The following is a 19202-nucleotide window of genomic DNA, read 5'->3' as shown; positions in this document are numbered from 1 at the left end:
GTGGATAGCATTCATGCACCAAATATTACCCCAACCCACTGCCAACTTCTCCTAAGGCCTTAAGTCTTGAACTTTTATACAATCTAGCAATTAGGTAAAACATATAGGATCCCATGTAGAATTGCTTTTGGTTTTGTACAGTTCTACATTGCAATTCTAGATTCTCGCTTATGATCCTAGCCCAATCAAATCTTCTTTTTCCTTTTTGAATTTCATCAATAAAGAAGTACATCCAATTTTCGAATTGCATACCTTGAGCTAGGCCCATGATCCGACTGAGAAGCACAATGAGATCGCCGTATTCTGATTTGAAATCTGCCACTGTGAGCCTCGATGATTTGGTTACTCCTTTCTTTCCCTCGTGTAGCCAATCCTTCTTTAGATGTGTTGAATAAGCTTCCTGGTTATCCTGAAATGATTTGGCTGCCTGATCCATCATCACCACTGTCATGCTCTTGTACTAGGGAATGTTAAATGCTTCTTTGATCGCCTGTCCGCCAATGTTGGCCAACACCCTCTTCCCTTCATCAAAAATGATGGATTTACTGATCAGATCAAACTTGGATGTGCACTCCGTAACCAATTCTGGACAAGGCAAGGTGGGAGGAAAAGCTGCAACGTGTACAATCCCACTTTTGTAGATCTTCTTTGCCATAGGGGATTGTCCTTCCTTTAGCCTGTTCTTTACCTGTATCATATTTATTGTACCGACATTGGTATCAGTTATTTGCCTCATTTTCGAGAAGAAAGTTGTTTTAGGCATCATATCCTCTGTCTTTCTAGCATTTGTTCTCTTAGGGTTCTTGCTTGCATTAACATCTACCATCCTAAACACTTATTTTTGCCCTTTTGTTCTAAGTGATATGGACTACCCTTGTCGATCTCCAACCTTCTTTCTATCGATGGATTCTACACTTATTTCTGCCTCGCCATGTCCTATCACTACACTTATCAATCTCCAATCTTCAACCTAGCTTGGGACACACACTTATTTCTACCTCACCGTTACCTTAGGATGGACTACACTTATCACTCCAATCTTCAACCTAGGGGTGGTCTAGCTTATTTCTTCCTCTTCAAATGTCCTATCATGGATTCTACACTTATTAATCTCCAATCTTCAACCTATGATGGGATGATGAAGTGGTGGATGATGAATGCAAGAAGAACCAAGGGAAACAAAACTAGACAAGAACAAAAAAGTGAAATCCGCTTAAAGACCCCTTTCAACTCTAAATGAATTGAACTTACCTTTACCAATAGCCGAGTCTTCTTTTGGAATTTAAGATCAAACCTAGGAATTTCAAGCCCCTTGCAAATCTTGATGCCCTAGCTAGAAAAATCAGAATTTGGCCCACTTGAAATTGTCCATGCATGTGCTACAAATCAGGCCTTATCTTTTGTTTCCTTCACCACAAAAAAAATCGTCCAACTTTAGGAGAATAAACACAGCCTCTAGAAGAACAACAAACATCCACCAAAAATTAGATAGGGCAAGGAGAAAATTGCAGCCTTATAGCAAAAAAAAAATCAGACCTCAATAGTAACAAATCTTCCCTTTAACCTTGCCAAATTTGGAAATGTTCTTCTCTATCAAAATAAATAGCCAAGAATGGGAAGTCTGATCTGCCCTAGAGCAAATCGCCAAGCATGATAATTTTGCCTTTAACATGGAAAATCGCCAATATAGAGTGCAAATCTGCCCTACAAAGAAAATTGCCAAAAAATAATGCCAATCTGCCCTTTCTAAAACTGCCAAACACAATGAAATCTGCTCCAAGTCAAAATCACCAAACACCATGAAGAGGAAGAATGAGGAATGAGGAGATAACGGGAAAGAGCTTCCTCTTATACCCAATTTGCTTGCCCTCCTTAGCTGGCCAATTGGGACCCTGAGAGCGAAAAAAAACATTAATTAGAATGCCAATTTGGCCCCAATTAAATGCTTAGTTAAAAATTAAATTTGCCAAGATGAAATTTACTTCTTTTTTTTTGCCGGTTAGACCAAGATTGTAAAAAATAAACAAATAAAGCCTTGTAGATGTTAAATGTTTCCATTTAATGATGATTTAGTAATTAATATATCATTAAAAATCGGATTTTGGCTATAGCCAAAATTGGAATTTTTGAATTTTAAATTACTAATTTTTTTTAAAATATTAAAATCTTCAAGGCAAATTTAATCCATTTAAAGTCAATTTTTGCAATTTAATCCAAATCAATTTTGCTATGCAATTTTAATTTTTTAACAAAAATAAATCATTTCTCGAGAGTCTAAAATCGATTTTCCTATTTGATTTCATCATCACCAAATTAATTTTCTCACCAAAAAAATTCAAGATTTCCCAAAAAACTTAAATCTTTCTTTTTTTGAAAATTATTCAAATTTATACAATTATATCCAAATTTTCAAGAAAAAATCGTCTAAGTACAAAATTTACAATCAAATGTTGTTCTTTGAAATTTGTTCGGCCTAAGGATGAAATTGGTCATTTTGGAAAATCAAGTTGAAATCGGGTGAAAATAAATCTAACCATCTCCCTCCTAGCCTGAAGGCATCCAAGACTCAATTTTCTAAGATCGGAAATTTTTTGGACAACTTCAAAAATTATTGCCAATGCGATCAAAAAAAAGGGGGTCCCTAAAATTTTGGGGCGATGGTGTGAGAACCTCACAACACGACTGTATAGAAGTCTATACCGCTTGGCCTATCCCTGGTACACATGTTTACTCTTCCTCTAACACGGTGACCATATGGTGTTTACATTTGCACTTCCCCTGTCTTCACCGTCCGTATGGTGCTCCTCTGACACGGTGACCATACGGTGTTTACGTTTGCGCTTCCCCTGTCTTCATCGTCCGTATGGTGCTCCTCTGACTATCCGTACAGTCTCTATGGTTTCCCTCTTCCTCTAATTTGTTTGGTGTTTGTGCTCTAGCTTAACCGTACCATGCAATTCACAATAGTGTGTGATATCCGTACGGTATCTCTGCTATTCATATGTTGTGTGGTGTGCTTGTATTCATTGTACGTGCTTTTTATGAATATCATGCTGTGTTTGTCTTCTGTGTTGACCATTGTATGATGCTTTTTGTTCTTCCTTCTGTGCTTGATAGGCAATATTGGTTGTAAATGAAATAGATGGGGTCAACCCAATCCAATTTATCATGGCCCAAAACTTGGATATCCCAATTTAATTTGAAAGTTTTTCTTTGTCAGGGCGACAATCTCATTTAAACCCTTCTCTTAACCTCACATCCCTTGATATAGTCAGTACTCGACCGAATAGTCTTCATTTTCTAGAAAACGGTGGAATCCAGGTTATAAACCTATATAATCTGTTATTCTTCTCCTTTTTTCTTCTACGCACCTCAATCTTTGTCTTTTTCTCTTCAAATTTTTATTATTTATTTATTTATATATTTATTTATTTACATGCTACCTGAATCGTTCGTCTGGGTGTCATTATCTCCCCAAGCCTCATTCCTCTAATGGTAAATTTTTAACTTCGAACCATTTACTGGGTTGGCCACTTCCTTCCCGTCCAACATCCACAGCTTGATCGCTCCATTATCGCCAACTTCAAGAATCTTATATGGCCCAATCCACTTCACCTTGAATTTGTTGGGTTTGATCTCATTACGCCCATATATTTCAGTACTAGTTGGCCTGGCATGAGTTTATTTAGTTTCAAATGTTTGTCATGCCAGACCTTGCGCCTAAGCTGGGAAATCTTTGTAGCCTGTTGTGCTTGTAGTCTTCATTTATCGAGCTTATTCAGGGCGTATAACCTCTCCCTAAGACTCTTCATTCCTCCCAACTCATTCTTAATTGCTATTTGTAATCTTGGTACAATGAACTCTGTTGGCACTACAGCCTCCTAACCATACATTAATTGGAATGGGGTGTGTCCTGTGGTGACCATGTAGGATGTACGGTATGCCCATAATGCCAATGGTAACTTCTCTTCCCAATCTTCACCTTCAACACCGCAAGATTTACAAATCACCGAAACCAAGATTTTGTTTGTTGATTCTACCTGCCCTTTTGCTCTCAAGTAGTACGAGCTCGAAAGGGAATGGTAGATTTGAATTTCTGTCGTAAGTAATCTAATGACATGGTTGACAAAGTGTCCACCACAATCGCTTGTCAGTTGGATTGGGATGTCGTACCTTGTAATGATTTGTTCATAGATGAATCTCTCCGTACTCAGTGCGGAGTTATCTAGTAAGGCTCGTGCCTCTACATTTGCAGGCTTTGCTCACCTTCAAGGGTTCGACAAAGTCCAGTCCCCACTTTTCAAAAAGTTCCTATGCCTGTGAGGGGTTCAAGGGCATAAAATCCCTCTTCAGTGGCTTCCTAACTCTCTGGCATGTATCACATCCAACGACCCATTCCCTAGCGTCGTTGTGCAGAGTGGGCCACCATAGCCCTGCGAGAAGTATCTTACGTATAGTTGTGTTTGGCCACATATGTCCACCTACTGGCCCTTCGTGTGTTTCTTTTAATACTCTCAGTATTTCCTCTTCAAGAACATATCGCCGCAGGATTTGGTCAAGTCTCATCTTGTATAGTAGCGTGTTGATCAACTGGAATGTTCGACTTCTCAGTACAAGTTTCCTTCTCTTGTTTGGTTGCATTTCTCTAGGGAACTAACCGGTTGAAAGATATTCTCCAATACTTGCATACCAAGATGGAATTACGGCGATCTCAAACGATTGCGTGTTTCGAAAGTCATCATTGACTCCCTCAGGTACTTCCCTGACTTGATTCTAGAAAGGTGATTTGCGCTCACATGGCTTTTTTCAAGGTGTACTAAAATCTTAAACATGAATTGCTGTAGTAGAACTAACCATCTACTTATGTCCCTGGATGATTGGTTTATTCACCAAATATAGCGAAGCCTGATGGTCTACGTAGAACATAAATGGGGTTGCTAGTAAGTAGTGCCTGAACTTTTTGTACAACATACACCATTCCAAGAGCTTCCCTCTTGGTCGTGCTATAGTTCTTTTCTGCTTTTGACAAGAGTCTACTTGTAAAGTAAGCCGGGTGGTCTAATCCATGATCACCTGTCTGTGCGAGTGTTGCTCCGATTGCAAAATTCAATGCATCAACATGTACATGAAACTCCTTGCCCCAGTTTTGGTAAACCAAAATAGGTGCTGCAACCAGTCTTGTTTTCAACTCTCGAAAAGCTTCATCCTGTTTTGGTTCCCACTTGTAGGGTTCCCCCTTGCAAGTTAGTCTGCCGAGAGGGTAAGATACTTTGGCAAAAATTTTAATGAACCTTTTGTAGTACCCGATGTGTCCCGAGAATGATTTTACTTCAGTCACGTCCGTCGAGGGTGGCATTTCCAATATTACTCGAACCTTGTCTGGCTCTATCTTCAAGCCTGCCTTACACACGATGTGTCCAAACAATTTTCCTTGGGGCACCATAAACCTACACTTCTTAGAATTTAGTGCTAACCATGTGCATCTACACCTCTCCATACACTCCTTCCATGCGGCCAAGTGTTTCTCCTCCACGCTAAAAATTGACCAATCATCCAAGAAGGCCTTAAAGTTGCCTACTGACATTTTATCAAAGATGTGCAAGATGATCCTTTAGAACGTTGTCGGGGCATTACACAAACCGAACGACATCCACTTGTAGGCGTAAACTCTGTCTTCCACCATAAAGGTTGTTTTCAACTTGTCCTCCTTAATGATGGATAACTGATTGTAGCTAGAGAATCGATCTATGAACGAGTATAGTTAATGCCTAGCCACTTCCTCCAAAATGCTATCGGTGAATGGTATTGGGAATGGATCCTTAATTGTCATTGCGTTCAAACAATAGAAGTCCACGCATATTCTCATTTGAGTGGTATCCTTTTTTAGTGAGATTACGATTGGAGACACGCACTCACTTGTCTGTACTCGAAAGATAATGCTTGCATCAAGCATTCAACTAATCTCATCCTTGACTCATGCAACATAGTTTTTATTCATCCGGTATAGTCGCATCTGTACGGGCATCACTCCTTGTATTAGTGGGATCCGATGGACACACAATTTTGGCGACACCCCTTCAGGTCTTTGTATGTCCATGCGAAAACATCCTTGTACTCCAAGAATGCTTTGATGTTGTCGCTTTCAATACAGGATTCTAGTCATCTCCCACAAAAATATTTTTTGGGTTGGCCTTGCCCCCTAAATTCACATTCTTTACTAAGGTTTATTCATATTTAATGGGTTTCTCTTCGTTGCATGTGTGCGCGGGTGTTTTATCTATCGATGCCTCCCCTTCCTTGAATTCTTAGTATTCTATTGGAAACTCATTCTTTTCATCCTCCTTATTTCCTTCTTCTACCCCTAACACGTAACAACTTGGGAAGAGTTCATACTCCTCCATTTGCCAATGGAGTAGCCCATTCATCGAGTCCAAGTCATCATTGGGTCCTCCTAGTTTTAGGATGCCTTCTCCGTCGGGTTCCATCCTTTTCTTTCCTTCATCATCTCTCTCTTCACCTTCGGATTCTGACGAGGATGCTACATCTTCTCCCACCATCGAAAGGGTGTTCCTTTTCCAGTCATGTTTCACTTTTATTTGCACTAGCCAACCCCTTCTGAGGATGGTGTCATAACCCTTCCTTTCAGCGGAATGACCACAAAGTGGAGTAGAAATTGTTGTCTCTCGATTGTTACAGTCTGCACCATTAAAGTCTCAATGGGTTTAATTCCATGTTGGTCAACACTAAGTAGTTGGAATGTAGGTGGCCATAGGGTTGGTTGTCCTAACTTCTTCCACATTTCCCCAGGTAATACATTAATGCTAGATCCTCAGTCCACAATGGTGTCCGTCAGGATGGTTCCAAGAATACTTATCTCTACCACAACAGGGTGTTGTCCTATGTTCAATGTGAGTAACATTGGGTCTGTCTTGGGGGCTTCACTTCCATCGTGGGTGTTCTTCCTTGGCTCATCCATCGTCTTTGGGGATGGTGTCATGTTTAGGATTGTTGTTCTTAGTTGTGGCATTGCAAGAAGAAGGTCGTTTAATTTCATAGGAGCCTCAACTTGCATTACCTGTTGTATAATGTTTTGTTCTGCCTAGATCCTCTTTGAGGTACCCGCAGTGTCATTCATTTGAGTTCTTTCGGCCATCATCTCCTTTTCTATTTCTGCTTTTGCCTTGTTCATTCTTCTCTTCTCTTCTTCAGGATCTAGGTATGTCTCCTTTTCTCTCGTGCATGGGTGACCATTAATACTTATTTCTCACTTCTTTCTATAGTCAATAGGTTCACCCCATGCTTGGGGCATTTCAAGTCTTCGTGGTCTCTAGGACCACACCATCTGCACAATAGCTGCGGTGTTCCCTTCATGGTACAATCTCTAGTGAATGGTCACATAGGTTTCATGTGCGACATTGTATCATTGGCCATCCAGTTGGATCATATTGTATCTGACTGCGGTCCCCATTATTGTTGTTGCCTCCTCTTCCATGTTGGTTGTTGTTTCGATACCCTCCTAAAGTTGTTGCATCATTTTGTTCCCGTAGCTCCTGAGGTGGACACTTCTTGCATCATTAGCACTTGCTGGTGACCTTTTTTTTTTCATATTGAATGAACATTCTTTGGTGGAAGGTCTGGCAATCAACATGGCAGATATCGCAAAATTGGTTCTTGGGGCAAGTGCCCTTTGTATGTTCTTCCTCCTTGTAATTCGTACACCATATTTCCCCTTCTGTATTTTCTTCTTGTTTTCTAATTATTTCATCATACGCAACATATCTTTCTGTAATGCTCGAATCTTTTTATTTGATTCTTCGTCCCTACTTTCAGAGGATGTGTCTTCCAAGTTAGAAGATCTATTCTTCTTCTTTTCCCCTGTTTTGTGTTCGCTTTCTAAGTCCATTGCTCGGTTATATGCTTCAATGTACAATATCAGAGGTACTATTTTGATCTTCTTCTGAAGAGTTGGTTGTAGCCCCTTAACAAACCATCGCTTTTTCAAGTTGTCAACTAGTGGGCTCTCCATCTTCCCCACCATCTCTTTCAGTCTCCTTGCATATCCGCAGACTATCTCATTCTTCCCTTGCTTTATACTGTAGATTTCTGCTATGATCTCATTGTCATCCCTTAGTAATTGAAATTTTTCTGTAAATTCTTTCTTTAGATCCGCCTATGTGGCCACCTTTGTTTGGTCAATGCCTAAACACCAATTGATTGCTACACCTCTTAGGGTAGCCGAAAATTGACAGAACCAGTCATCCTCGTTTGTTATGCCATTTACAATCCTTATCATTTCACACATTTTACAGTGTCAAACTAGGTCGACTGTCCCATCACCAATAAATTTAGGCAATTTCTCCTTCAGCCCTGCCATCATTAGCTTATGTCTTGTTCCGCTTGACTTTTGTGCTTGTTGCGCACCTGCATTGTTTTGCGTACCCGCGTTGTTCTGCACAACCGCGTTACTCTATACAACTGCATTGGTCTGTGCTGGTGTGATGAGTTCTTTTAAAAACTGAGTTGTTCAATTATCGAATTGTATCCATTTGTCTGGTGTATCGGGGATGAAGAGTTCACCCCATGCTTGTGCTCCTTCAACACCTCAAGCCGTGTTGGTTCCTTCTCTTCCATCTGGATTCTTCGCCCTTGGTGTATACAAGTATGGGAATTCCTCCCTTGATTCTTCGATCAACCTCAGTCTTTGGAACTCTTCCCTTGTCTCTTCTATCAAGTCCTCTCGAGGATGGTTAGGCGAATGCACTCCATCAGTCAGTGCTCCTGTGGCACTGTGCTCACCTTCAGTGACACCCCCTCGACACCCGTCGACGAGCTATTGTAGTCTGTACGTTCATTTTGCTTGTTGTGTGTGAATTAATGCTTCATGTGTTGTGCGTACATCATCATTTTTTTATTTTTTTATTTCGATCTTATTAAGTAAATTCGGCATCAATCTTCAAAACACATCTTTGATACCAGGTTTGACAGGCAACGACGCCAAATGTTTACCGTACAGGGTAAACAAATATTTATTGCATTCAGAGACTAAAATATGACACAAAACAAGATAGAACTTTATTCATATAAGCAAAGCATACAATCATGAGTACTAATATAATGATGATCCACAGTCCAATAGGATGATATAAACGTATATTCCGAAGGGGTGAGGCAACTGTCGCGCAGGCTTTTGGGTACTAACTAATCCCATTAGCTTTGTTATACTTTTGTCAATAACATGTGGCTTATGCCACATAGAGTAATGACCCTATGTGGTCGTGACTCAAAAATTTATATATCTCTAGTTTTAATTTTTGGGTTTTAATAGCCATATGTCTTCGAAAATTTAGTGTATCTCTATTTGAAATATTATGTAGTCAATGACAAGAATGAATCCTCCTTGTTCGGATTTGTTTTGCCAGTGATTGGAACAGCATTTGCTCTGAACCTACTATTCAGCATTCCTGTGTGGTGTGGAGTTCTTCTCACAGGATTGAGTACACTGTTTCTTCTTGCTTTGCAGCAATATGGGGTAACTCATTATCCCTGTGTATTGTTATCATTAGAATTCACACTATTTTTGCTTGATCAATATTTTAAACTTTGACTTGACCAAAAATAATTAACATCAAGGGGCCTAGTTTTTTACTCATCATGATTATAAATCATAATGTCGTTATTTGGTTACATGTTTGCAGGTGCGCAAACTTGAGTTTCTAATAGCACTTCTAGTGGCCATTATAGCTTTTTGCTTCTTGTTAGAGCTAGGTTATGCAAAGCCTAATGCCAAAGAAGTTTTAGAAGGATTATTCGTTCCAAAGTTGAACGGCAATGGGGCAATTGGGCATGCAATATCTCTTGTTGGAGCAATGGTCATGCCGTAAGTCATAGTTTTAAGGTTTCAAGTTTATTACATTGAATTTTTAAATTCATTGAATGAATGGAAGTAACAGATCTTTTATTAATTTGGAACATAAAGTATTAAAAGTCCACAGCTCTCAACTACTGCACAATTTGTGTCGCAGACACAATCTTTTTCTTCATTCTGCTTTGGTATTATCAAGGAAAATTCCTCGCTCCGTTAATGGCATCAAAGTGAGTTCATTTTATGACTTGCTTTATATCCAATGGAAACAAGTATTTGTGTCTACCTGTAAATTGTTTTGGGGCAAACTCTAGGAATTTCCAGTTTTGATAGGCATATTTGAATATGTTTTTACCTTAGTATGTTTTGATTTCAATAGTTTTTATCGTGTTTTGAGAGACTCAAATGACATGAACTTCTGAAGAAATATGTAAAGTTGAAGGGTAGAAACATAGAATTAGATGGACCCAAGCTGCCTTTTATTACAATGGTGCTGGTATGCACTTGTATTTTATTTAAAGTCTCCAACATAAGGCTCTTATTTTACATAACCCGTCTATGAATTCTGTTAGCATATTTGGTTTTGTATCTAACAGTAAAAGGTGAGAGAAATTTAATTCATATTTTCTAAATCCGTGAGAAGGAAAATGCGCAGAATGAAGAATTTTCATAAGACTTTACTTTCCACCTTTTTTTACCACTTTCTAATGATTGAAATAACTTGCAGGAGGCATGCAGGTTTTATCTTATTGAGAGTGCATTTGCTTTGGCTGTCGCATTTTTGATCAATGTATCTGTTATTTCTTTAAGTGGGTCTGTCTGCAATTCTCCAACTTTGGCTCTACAAGACAAGAAGAGCTGTGAAGACCTAGATCTCAATGAAGCATCCTTTCTGCTGAAGGTATAGTTGTTTATAATAATGACTTAAATATTATAATATTTCTGTAATGTGCTATTCTTTATTGGTCAAGTTCTCTTACAACAGGCTAGTAACACGGGGCTGAAGAAAATATAAGTACTCTTTTAGGGGTTATATATCAGTAGTTGATGGAATGCTCTTCCATTAAAGTTGTGGAGTCATTTATTTCTTGATTTTTTAATAATTATTATATATTTCAAATTTCAATTCAACATATCCACAATTCATCTTTTGGTGTCATCTCCCTGTTTCCTGTCAATGTTCCTAGTATTGCTGATTATAGCATCTTTTGTTAATTGACTTCCAAGGAATTATTTTGTCCCATAGTTCAACAAAACTTGCATTTCCAGATTATCCAGCTTCTGCTGCTCACTAGAAACATACATGATTATATTCAATGGAGAATTGGTGATATGTCAAGGCACAAGACTACTCAATGACTTGGCATAGCATCTGACATTCTATTTTAAGATCACAAAAGTTAAATGCCGGGATTAGTTCGTCCAACTCCTTTTGTTTTTGTAAAGTGATCTTCCTTTTAGTTTTATGAACATTTTATGCTAAATTAATTCATCAACAGTCTTCAATATGCTCTGCTTGTCATAAGTGTTTGGAAGCCATTGGAAGTAGCTCAGAAACATGTGTCAATGCAATTCAGTCATGGATGGAGGATCTAATGAAGAATTATCCAACCATGCTGGCTAATGAACAATCACATAGGGGAATTCAAAGAAACAACAATTTTATCTTTATTGATGTGTAGTCATAAATGTATTATCCTCTGCTGCAAGGACTTACAAAAAGAGGGGACAACCTTCAAGGATACACATGGATGAAATTATGTGTGAACTACAAAATTATGCTTTTAAACAGTGAGACTCAACTCCTCAATTGGGAAACCAAAGATAGCTACTTTTAGATGATAATGAGCAATGCTTAAATAGTGAGACTTACTTTTGGGAATGTTCTTTGTCAGGTGTAAGTGGTTGCAAGTCTTGATGTCAGGTGTTATCTATAGTCAACCAAATGTAGAGAAGAAACCTTTTGGAGTGAATGGTGGTAAAGGATCGATGAACTTTGATGTGTTTCAAACTTCAAACCATAAGCTCTTCTAGGTCCAGTGACTTTGTAAATGTGTTTTATGTGCTGCATTTCACAAAGATGCTCCAAGCTTCAAATAGTGAAACTATATGTTAATCCTTTATGCTTGATATATCTTTGTGTGGATCAGATTGTCAAGAAATTTGATGAGACATTAACTCTTAGCAAATCATGTTTTCTTGAATGCAAGGTGAAACAGACAATTCTCATGGAATGTGGTAGGATGTACGGTGTATCAGGAAAATTAATGACACAGAATGATTATTAAAATATTCATTATTAACAAAGGAGCAAAAGTCTCTTCAATAAGAGTTAAAAGGATTTGTTCATTAAGGATAATATTGACAACAAAGAAGAAAATGACCACTATAAGAATAAAGAATATTGCTCAAGTCCATCCCAACAACTTATTTGACCATTATTTTCTAGCTGTTCTCACTTGTCCATGTGATCACACACCCATACCAAGACTGAAAATCCACCTAGAAGTGGACTTCCCATCATCAATTAAATCTGGTTAGTTTGAATATTTGCAACTAGCTTAGGATCTTTGCTTCTTCTATACAGATTACCAAAATTTGAGCATCCCTTTCATTTTTGTCAACACTTTTTCTGCAAACTGGTTTTTCAACTTAGGCGTTGTCATGAATCTGGAAACGTAATTCACAACATAGCTCAAGTCAGATTTCATGGCTGTGATAGAGATTAGACTGCCCACTAGTTGCTTGACTGCTGACTCATCGATATACTTTGATTCTGTTTTGGCTGAACTGTCATCCCTTTCTGTCTAGCAAACTCTTGGCATATTTAGACCGACAATTGAAAATGCCACCAACTGTTTGCCAAAAATTAGGCAATAATGTAGGAGGCCTAAGTCAATCATGTCAAAAGCCTTGCTCAAATTCCATTTGATTTGTTCAAACAAAGGTGACTGACTACTTGTTATGATGATACTATTCACACAAATGACTAGAAGGATGATGTCATTGCCTATGCTATTGACATACAAGTTGGGATTTGAACGACTTCTTTGAAACTCTTGTCATCCCAATACCTGTAATCATAATGTACCATGCCTTGGGAAGTTTACTTGAGCCATAAAGAGCCTTGATCAGTCTTTATACCTGATTCTTCTTGCCTACAACAGTACAACTTGAAATCCCCAAGGTTGAGTTATGTACACTTCTTTCTTCAAAGTCACTTTTGACATCCATTTAATGAACTTTCTAGCCAAACTGTGCTGCCATAGCTAGAACCAAGCAAATAGTGCCCATCTTTTCTATACAAGTAAAAAGATTTCATAACTAATAGTCTAATACCTTCCCTTTGTGAGAATCCTTTAGCCACTAACCATGCTTAATACTCAACATTGTACACCCATTTGCAACAAATGGGTTTCTTTCCTGGTGGAATATTTGAATGAAGCCAAGTGTTAGATGTTCAACTTCCACGACTTTTTCTCATTTAGGGTTACCTTTTATCTCTACAAAATTTTGTGGTTCATAAACACTTTAAATTCTAGCCATAGGAACAATTTTGATTGTCTTTTTCTTGATTTAGATGATTTTCCCTCAATCATCTCATCATTCTATACATCACCATGGAGATTTTCCCACTACTTAGTGTTGATGTGAGTTTTATTGCACTACAACATTTAGAATTAGACAATCAATGTTTCGAAGTGAAACACCAAATATTTGATTCTCTCTTTATATAAAGTCACTTCTTGTTTTAAGCTCGCAAAGTAAGATCACAAGGCGACTTCAAGGTTCCTTTACTCTAGGTACTTGCTTAGTAGAAATTTTGTGATATGGCGGTAACACTTGGGCACTTATGTCATTTCTCAAGTCTCGACAACGCACTTCTAAAGATGAAGTCTTACAATGTGCAATGAAAATATTGCTTCTTCGCTTTCAACACTTGCCTTCTTAACCTACTTACTCCTAACTACTACCTCTTTTGCTAATTTCAAATGCAAGGACTTGTAGATGACCTAGACTCTACTAGATGGAGATCAATTAGTGACTTGACTCCTCTAGTGCAAGATTCTAAGTTGAGCTCGAATGGTTTTCATATTGACACTTCCCCTTTAATCCCACCAAATGGATACAAACCAAAGCCTCGCTACCAATTGAATTTAAGTACCAATGTTCATCGACTTACCACACAAGGTTCTCTTACAATCCATAAGAATGCTAGTGGCCCGGATTTGTTCGAGTCATATAAGGAAACACCCACAATTACTTTCATTCAATTAAAGTAAATTACTTGAAGCAAATACTACTCTATTTTATTTGAAATGAAAAATAGCCTTGAAGTGAAAATCTACTTTAGGTGAGGATGAAGATAACCATGCAATAACATGAACTTGCTCACAACTATCACCATGCAAAACACAATGACAAGTAGAGCAATGGCATTATTCTTGCAACAATTCTCCAACATCTCCTTTACAAATGGGAGGAGCAGTCCTTATATATGGTGCTCAGGTACAATAAGAAACCAAGATTATGCTAAAATCAATGGCCCTGATTAAATCCTACAAACCCTAATTAGGGTTGTCACTCTATCAACCAATGAGATTTGAGTATCTCGAAAAAGACCTATAGAAAAAATCCATGGGAGTAGCAACCAATCAAAAGATTCCACAAGTGTGGGGCCAATCAGAATCTGACACTTAGACAACTAACTAGTGAGAAAATAGATGTCACATGGGATTACATCAAATATTTATCGAAAATGATGTTTCCTTTGTCACTTTCTTTCTTTGCCAATTCAATTTATCTAGATGCCACATTGTTAAGCTCATTCATTGGAGGCATGGTTGTGTTCTGAATCTTCCAATCTACCAGATTCAACTCGGACCTAGTTGTAGTGATCGTTTTCTTCCATTTGGCTATACCATCATTAATTGAAGTCATGAGAGCCCTAAGGAACAAAAGGCCATCTAGACACTCCTGCTTGATGAAACCACCTTCCTCCATGATGTAGATCTCCAATCTTTCCTTCAAAACTTCCAAGTTCATGTTCATTTTGCTCTTCTCATTTAAGTTGAAGGAAAACCTTATGGCTCCCAAGACCCCAAGCGCTTCATGTAGAGAGAGACCAAGTTGGGCGCCATTATCCTTTATCCCTTCCAAGAGATCGTGTCTATGAACTAAAGAAAAATACCATGACTCTATATCGCAATTTCCTCCCACTTTGAATAGCTTCCCTTATACCAATAACTGCTCAAGAACCTTCATAATGACACATAGCTAGGATAGGATTCTTTCCTTGATAGGTCAAAATTCCTCTCGAAGGTCCGCATATGCATGAGATCTATCTCTAAGTGATACAAGTGTTTGGAATTGTTCCAAGAATCGTGAAGAAAATTCAATATCTCCTCCATTGTTCCTTCTATCTAGGCCAAGTCTCCTTCAATGAGGTCATAACATTTTCCATCCTCTCTATATCTCCTCTCTCAAGTGTCAGTGGTGGTGGCTCATTGTGATCTCCTTGTTTAATAGGCTTGCAAGTGTTTCTATAAAATGCTAGCAACTACTAACACTTCGTTTTGTACTTGTTCTTTTCTGCAGTTTCACTTTCCACCCTTCTCTTGAAGGCATCGAGACCTCATTTAGCCTCATCATACTCTTTATCCTTTGTGGTAGTTCCCAACTCGTGCTCCACTACCTCATAGTCTTGAACTTGGATATCATCCTTTGTCTTGTTTAACTTGGGAATGGGGATTTGAACTTTGCAATTCCCTAATTCATCCCAAATCACCTTAGCCAATCTCCCTACTGGGTGAGTCTCTTCCTCCTCCTGATCTACAAGATGCTCAATATTATCAATTGGTCTTGCTTCCATAATGTTCTACTCACCTTGCAATGTATCCCATAGCCAATTAGGTGTGGTACATTCTCCTATCCTCGGATTAGGCTCCATCCTCTTCTTTTTTTGAATTGGAAGTACTACAACATCTGCATAGTGGCCTTCGCCTTTGGGTGAGATCCGTTCTTGCAAAGAGGAGCTCTTAATATCAACATCTCATCATCATCGCCACTTGGTGAAGAAGGTACCCTTGCTTTAGAGACACTTAATGGTGAATATCCTAAAGAACTCTTGCTTGTACCGCCCTCTGACTTTGAAGAGATCTCTCGGTGCACTGCATTCCTTATAAGTGATGTGACCTTCTCTCTTTGAAGTGGCGCTTTCTTTGGATGGGGGAGCCTCCTATATCTGCCTCCTAACCAGTGACTTATTGATTCTAACTTCCTTCTCCCTCAAATTTTCACTGAGAAAAGTCTTTGTAGTGTTCTTCCTCTTCAAGTTGGGCTCCCTTTGTTGATCATTTGACACCTGAGGGTGTTTGGACGACTTGTCCTCAATTTCTTCAACTTCACTCATTTTATGGTAAGTCAAATGTACCTGTCTCCTGGCTAGTTCCTGCATCTTTTGATCTAACCTTTCTTGAGAGCTAAGGGAAACTGGGTTCATTAGGGCATCTAGGCTAACTTCCATTTCACTTTTCCAGTCAATTGGCTCCAACCCATGGTTCATGGTGGTGTTGAAGTATTCTCTAATCACCTTGCCATCATCCACCAACTAGTCAAGGACCTAGGTTCTTTTTCACTTATACTTCCTGATTTCATTTGCAATTAGTCTTGAGAATGCTCTCTTCCTCACTTCAAAGTCAACACTTGCATTAGCCTAGTAATCTTCTATGTTGGGATTTGGGAATAGTGATTCCCATACTTCATCTTGATCTTCTGTACATGGTCTAAATTATGCCTTGCATGATAGAATCCTAGCCCATAGGTTCCCGATTCTATATTCGTTGATTTTGCCACTACTAGGGAGGGACATGTTTTGCCACCAAAGCTGAGTGGGAGCCAAATGCTTGGCCTATGCTTATCCTTTTGAATCCCATCACAGGAGAGAAGTTGCCTTTTTGCTTCCAGCAGAATTATCCGATTTGTTGGGTACCATGGTAATTTCCTTGGCCACACCATGCTTCTGCGTATGTGAATGTATGTGAACTTGTCATATTGGATATACCATAACCCATATTCCTTGATTAATTTCTTACTTCTTTTGAAAGTTTCATCTCTAGAGCCCCTTGTAACTACCTCACAATTTTCATGGCAAATACATCGTTGAAGACCTTAAATCCTTAAGGTTATGGAGGTGTAGTTGTGGATAACATTCGTGTAGCAAATACTCCCCTCTCTTAGACCCACATGTCCCCAAAGGCTTCAACCCAAGAAACTTAAATACTCGAGCTATATTGTAGACTTGGTAGGATGTCATATAGAATGACCTAGTGTCCTTTGCATTCTTATCCATTTTCAACGCCCTCAACTAAAGGTCAATATTGATGCTGATAATCTTTTCCCAGTCGAATTTCACCTCTCCGGATAAAATCTTGTCTATGAAGTGATACATCAATATTGATGCTGATAATCTTTTCCCAGTCGAATTTCACCTCCCCGGATAAAATCTTGTCTATGAAGTGATACATCCATGGTTGGAACATGTCGCCCTATGGCTTACCCATCACCCGATTTAACATCACAATGAGGTCTCCAATCTCTCACTTGAAGTTTGATACAATTAACTTGCCCAACCCCAATATCTCGGAGTAGTGTTGCCATGGTTCAGCTATCCATTCTTCACTCATCCTTTTTACACAAGCATCCACTTTGTTAGAGTAGTGTTCTTGGGCTTGCTCTTGGGTGATATAAACTTCTCCTTCTTGGGACAGTATGTTGAATGTCATTGCTATAGCCCTTGTTGATAGCACAACCACAACTCTCTTTTCCTTCCCACACTCAACGATCTTCACTTGAGCATTTTATTTTTTTGCACATTCCAGGATCAGCTCAAGACACTACATTTTAGGAGGGAAGGTGGTGGCATCAACAATCCCACTTTTCACTACCATTTTTGCCATCTTTGAGTTTGGCAGCTTTGTCATCCTTTACTTTACTTGAACCATATCAAGGGGCCCCAGATTGGTATCTCCGATTCTATTGTATTTTGGAATGAAGGGTGACAGCGCCATATCCTCAATGTCCTTCCTTGCTTGGACTAGCCTCACTTTCTTTTTGTTTCCAGTCATCCTGCTACCTGCCACAACAAAACATAAGTCAGACTTGAGATCAAGCTTAGATAGTATGCAAGGGAAATGAGGAAGAAGATTAGAAATCTAGGAACGTTGAAACATCTTTAAAGCATTAGCGGAAAATATGTGTCCTAAAATCCTTCCATGAACCAAAATTTCAATTGCTAATTCTCTCAGGGAAAAAACACCAACCTTTTTTTCGGTTCACACTGCCCCCCTCAAAGTTTTCAACACTGTCTGCTACAAGCAGAAAGGAAGAATTGCTCCCCCTTGGGAAAAATCGCTGCCAAATCAGGTCTGAAAGTGCTGCAACAATCAGGAGAACCTCGCTGCCCAAAATCAGAGAAGGTACGCTGCTACAAACAGAGGAAAATCACTGCTAAAATCAGAGGATGCTGCTATTAAAAAAAGTTAAGGAAAATCACCTTGGTTTGGTGCCTAAATGCCAAGAACTCCCCCTTCTTATAGGAGTCAAGGGTAATCCCCAAAGAGGTCGACCTAGTCAGGGCCCGCCTGGCCTAAAAAATCAAAATTTGCATTTCAAAACTACACCCAAACAGAGGGCCAACCTGCTGCATTCGCCCAGAAATTTTGAATTTAATTGCAAAAAAAAAAACAAAATTGCAGCCATAGGGTCACCTTAACATCCAAATTTCGAATTCTCACATTAGGAGGCAAAATATTTCCCATCAAACAATTTTAGCACTTGGTAATAGATAGGAATGGACTAGGGAAATTTAGAAGATGCAAAATTTCATCCAAATTTGGTCTTAAAATTTCTTGTTCCAACGTTCTTTGGCAATTCCTTGCTCTAGTCTTGATCATGATGTTACCTTCATGCCATAAACCAATTTTCCAATGCCTTAGTGGATGGTGAACTTGGGAGACTCAATGTGGGGAAATTTCAGACAATGCGAAATTTCCTCAAGTGGATAATTTTGAACTTGTGAATTTTCCACCAAATTGGAAAATTCCAAAGTTGCGAAATTTCCATCAAAGGGAAAATCCTTTGGAAAAATTATGAATTACTTCCCCTCATCATTCTAAAATTGCAACGCTTGAGTTGCCACTGAATAAGAACTTGAGTTTTGAGATTTTTGGGAGGAATGAGGAGGGAAATTTCTGAAGTTGCGTAATTTCCACCGGAGTGGAAAATTTCAAACTTGGAACAATTTTCACTGGAGGCTTTCTCACAAACTTCCTCCTATTTC

General features: G+C 38.8%; 1 protein-coding gene across 2 annotated transcripts in view; it reads left to right on the top strand.

Annotated features, from left to right (window-relative positions):
- Positions 1-19202, top strand: part of LOC149528529 (metal transporter Nramp1-like) — a 148465-nt gene that overhangs the window by 81121 nt on the left and 48142 nt on the right. For both annotated transcript variants that reach the window (XM_089809525.1, XM_089809524.1), the window contains 4 exons: positions 9420-9529; positions 9696-9877; positions 10023-10092; positions 10590-10763. In XM_089809525.1, coding sequence (XP_089665651.1) covers positions 9420-9529; positions 9696-9877; positions 10023-10092; positions 10590-10763 — 536 coding nt within the window. The remainder of the gene's footprint in view (positions 1-9419; positions 9530-9695; positions 9878-10022; positions 10093-10589; positions 10764-19202) is intronic.

Source organism: Cupressus sempervirens, chromosome 11 (genome assembly GCF_028749045.1).
Source record: "Cupressus sempervirens isolate cs-2001-9-10 chromosome 11, ASM2874904v1, whole genome shotgun sequence".
In the NCBI taxonomy this organism is placed as follows: domain Eukaryota; kingdom Viridiplantae; phylum Streptophyta; class Pinopsida; order Cupressales; family Cupressaceae; genus Cupressus; species Cupressus sempervirens.
This window is presented reverse-complemented; position numbering and strand designations above follow the sequence as displayed.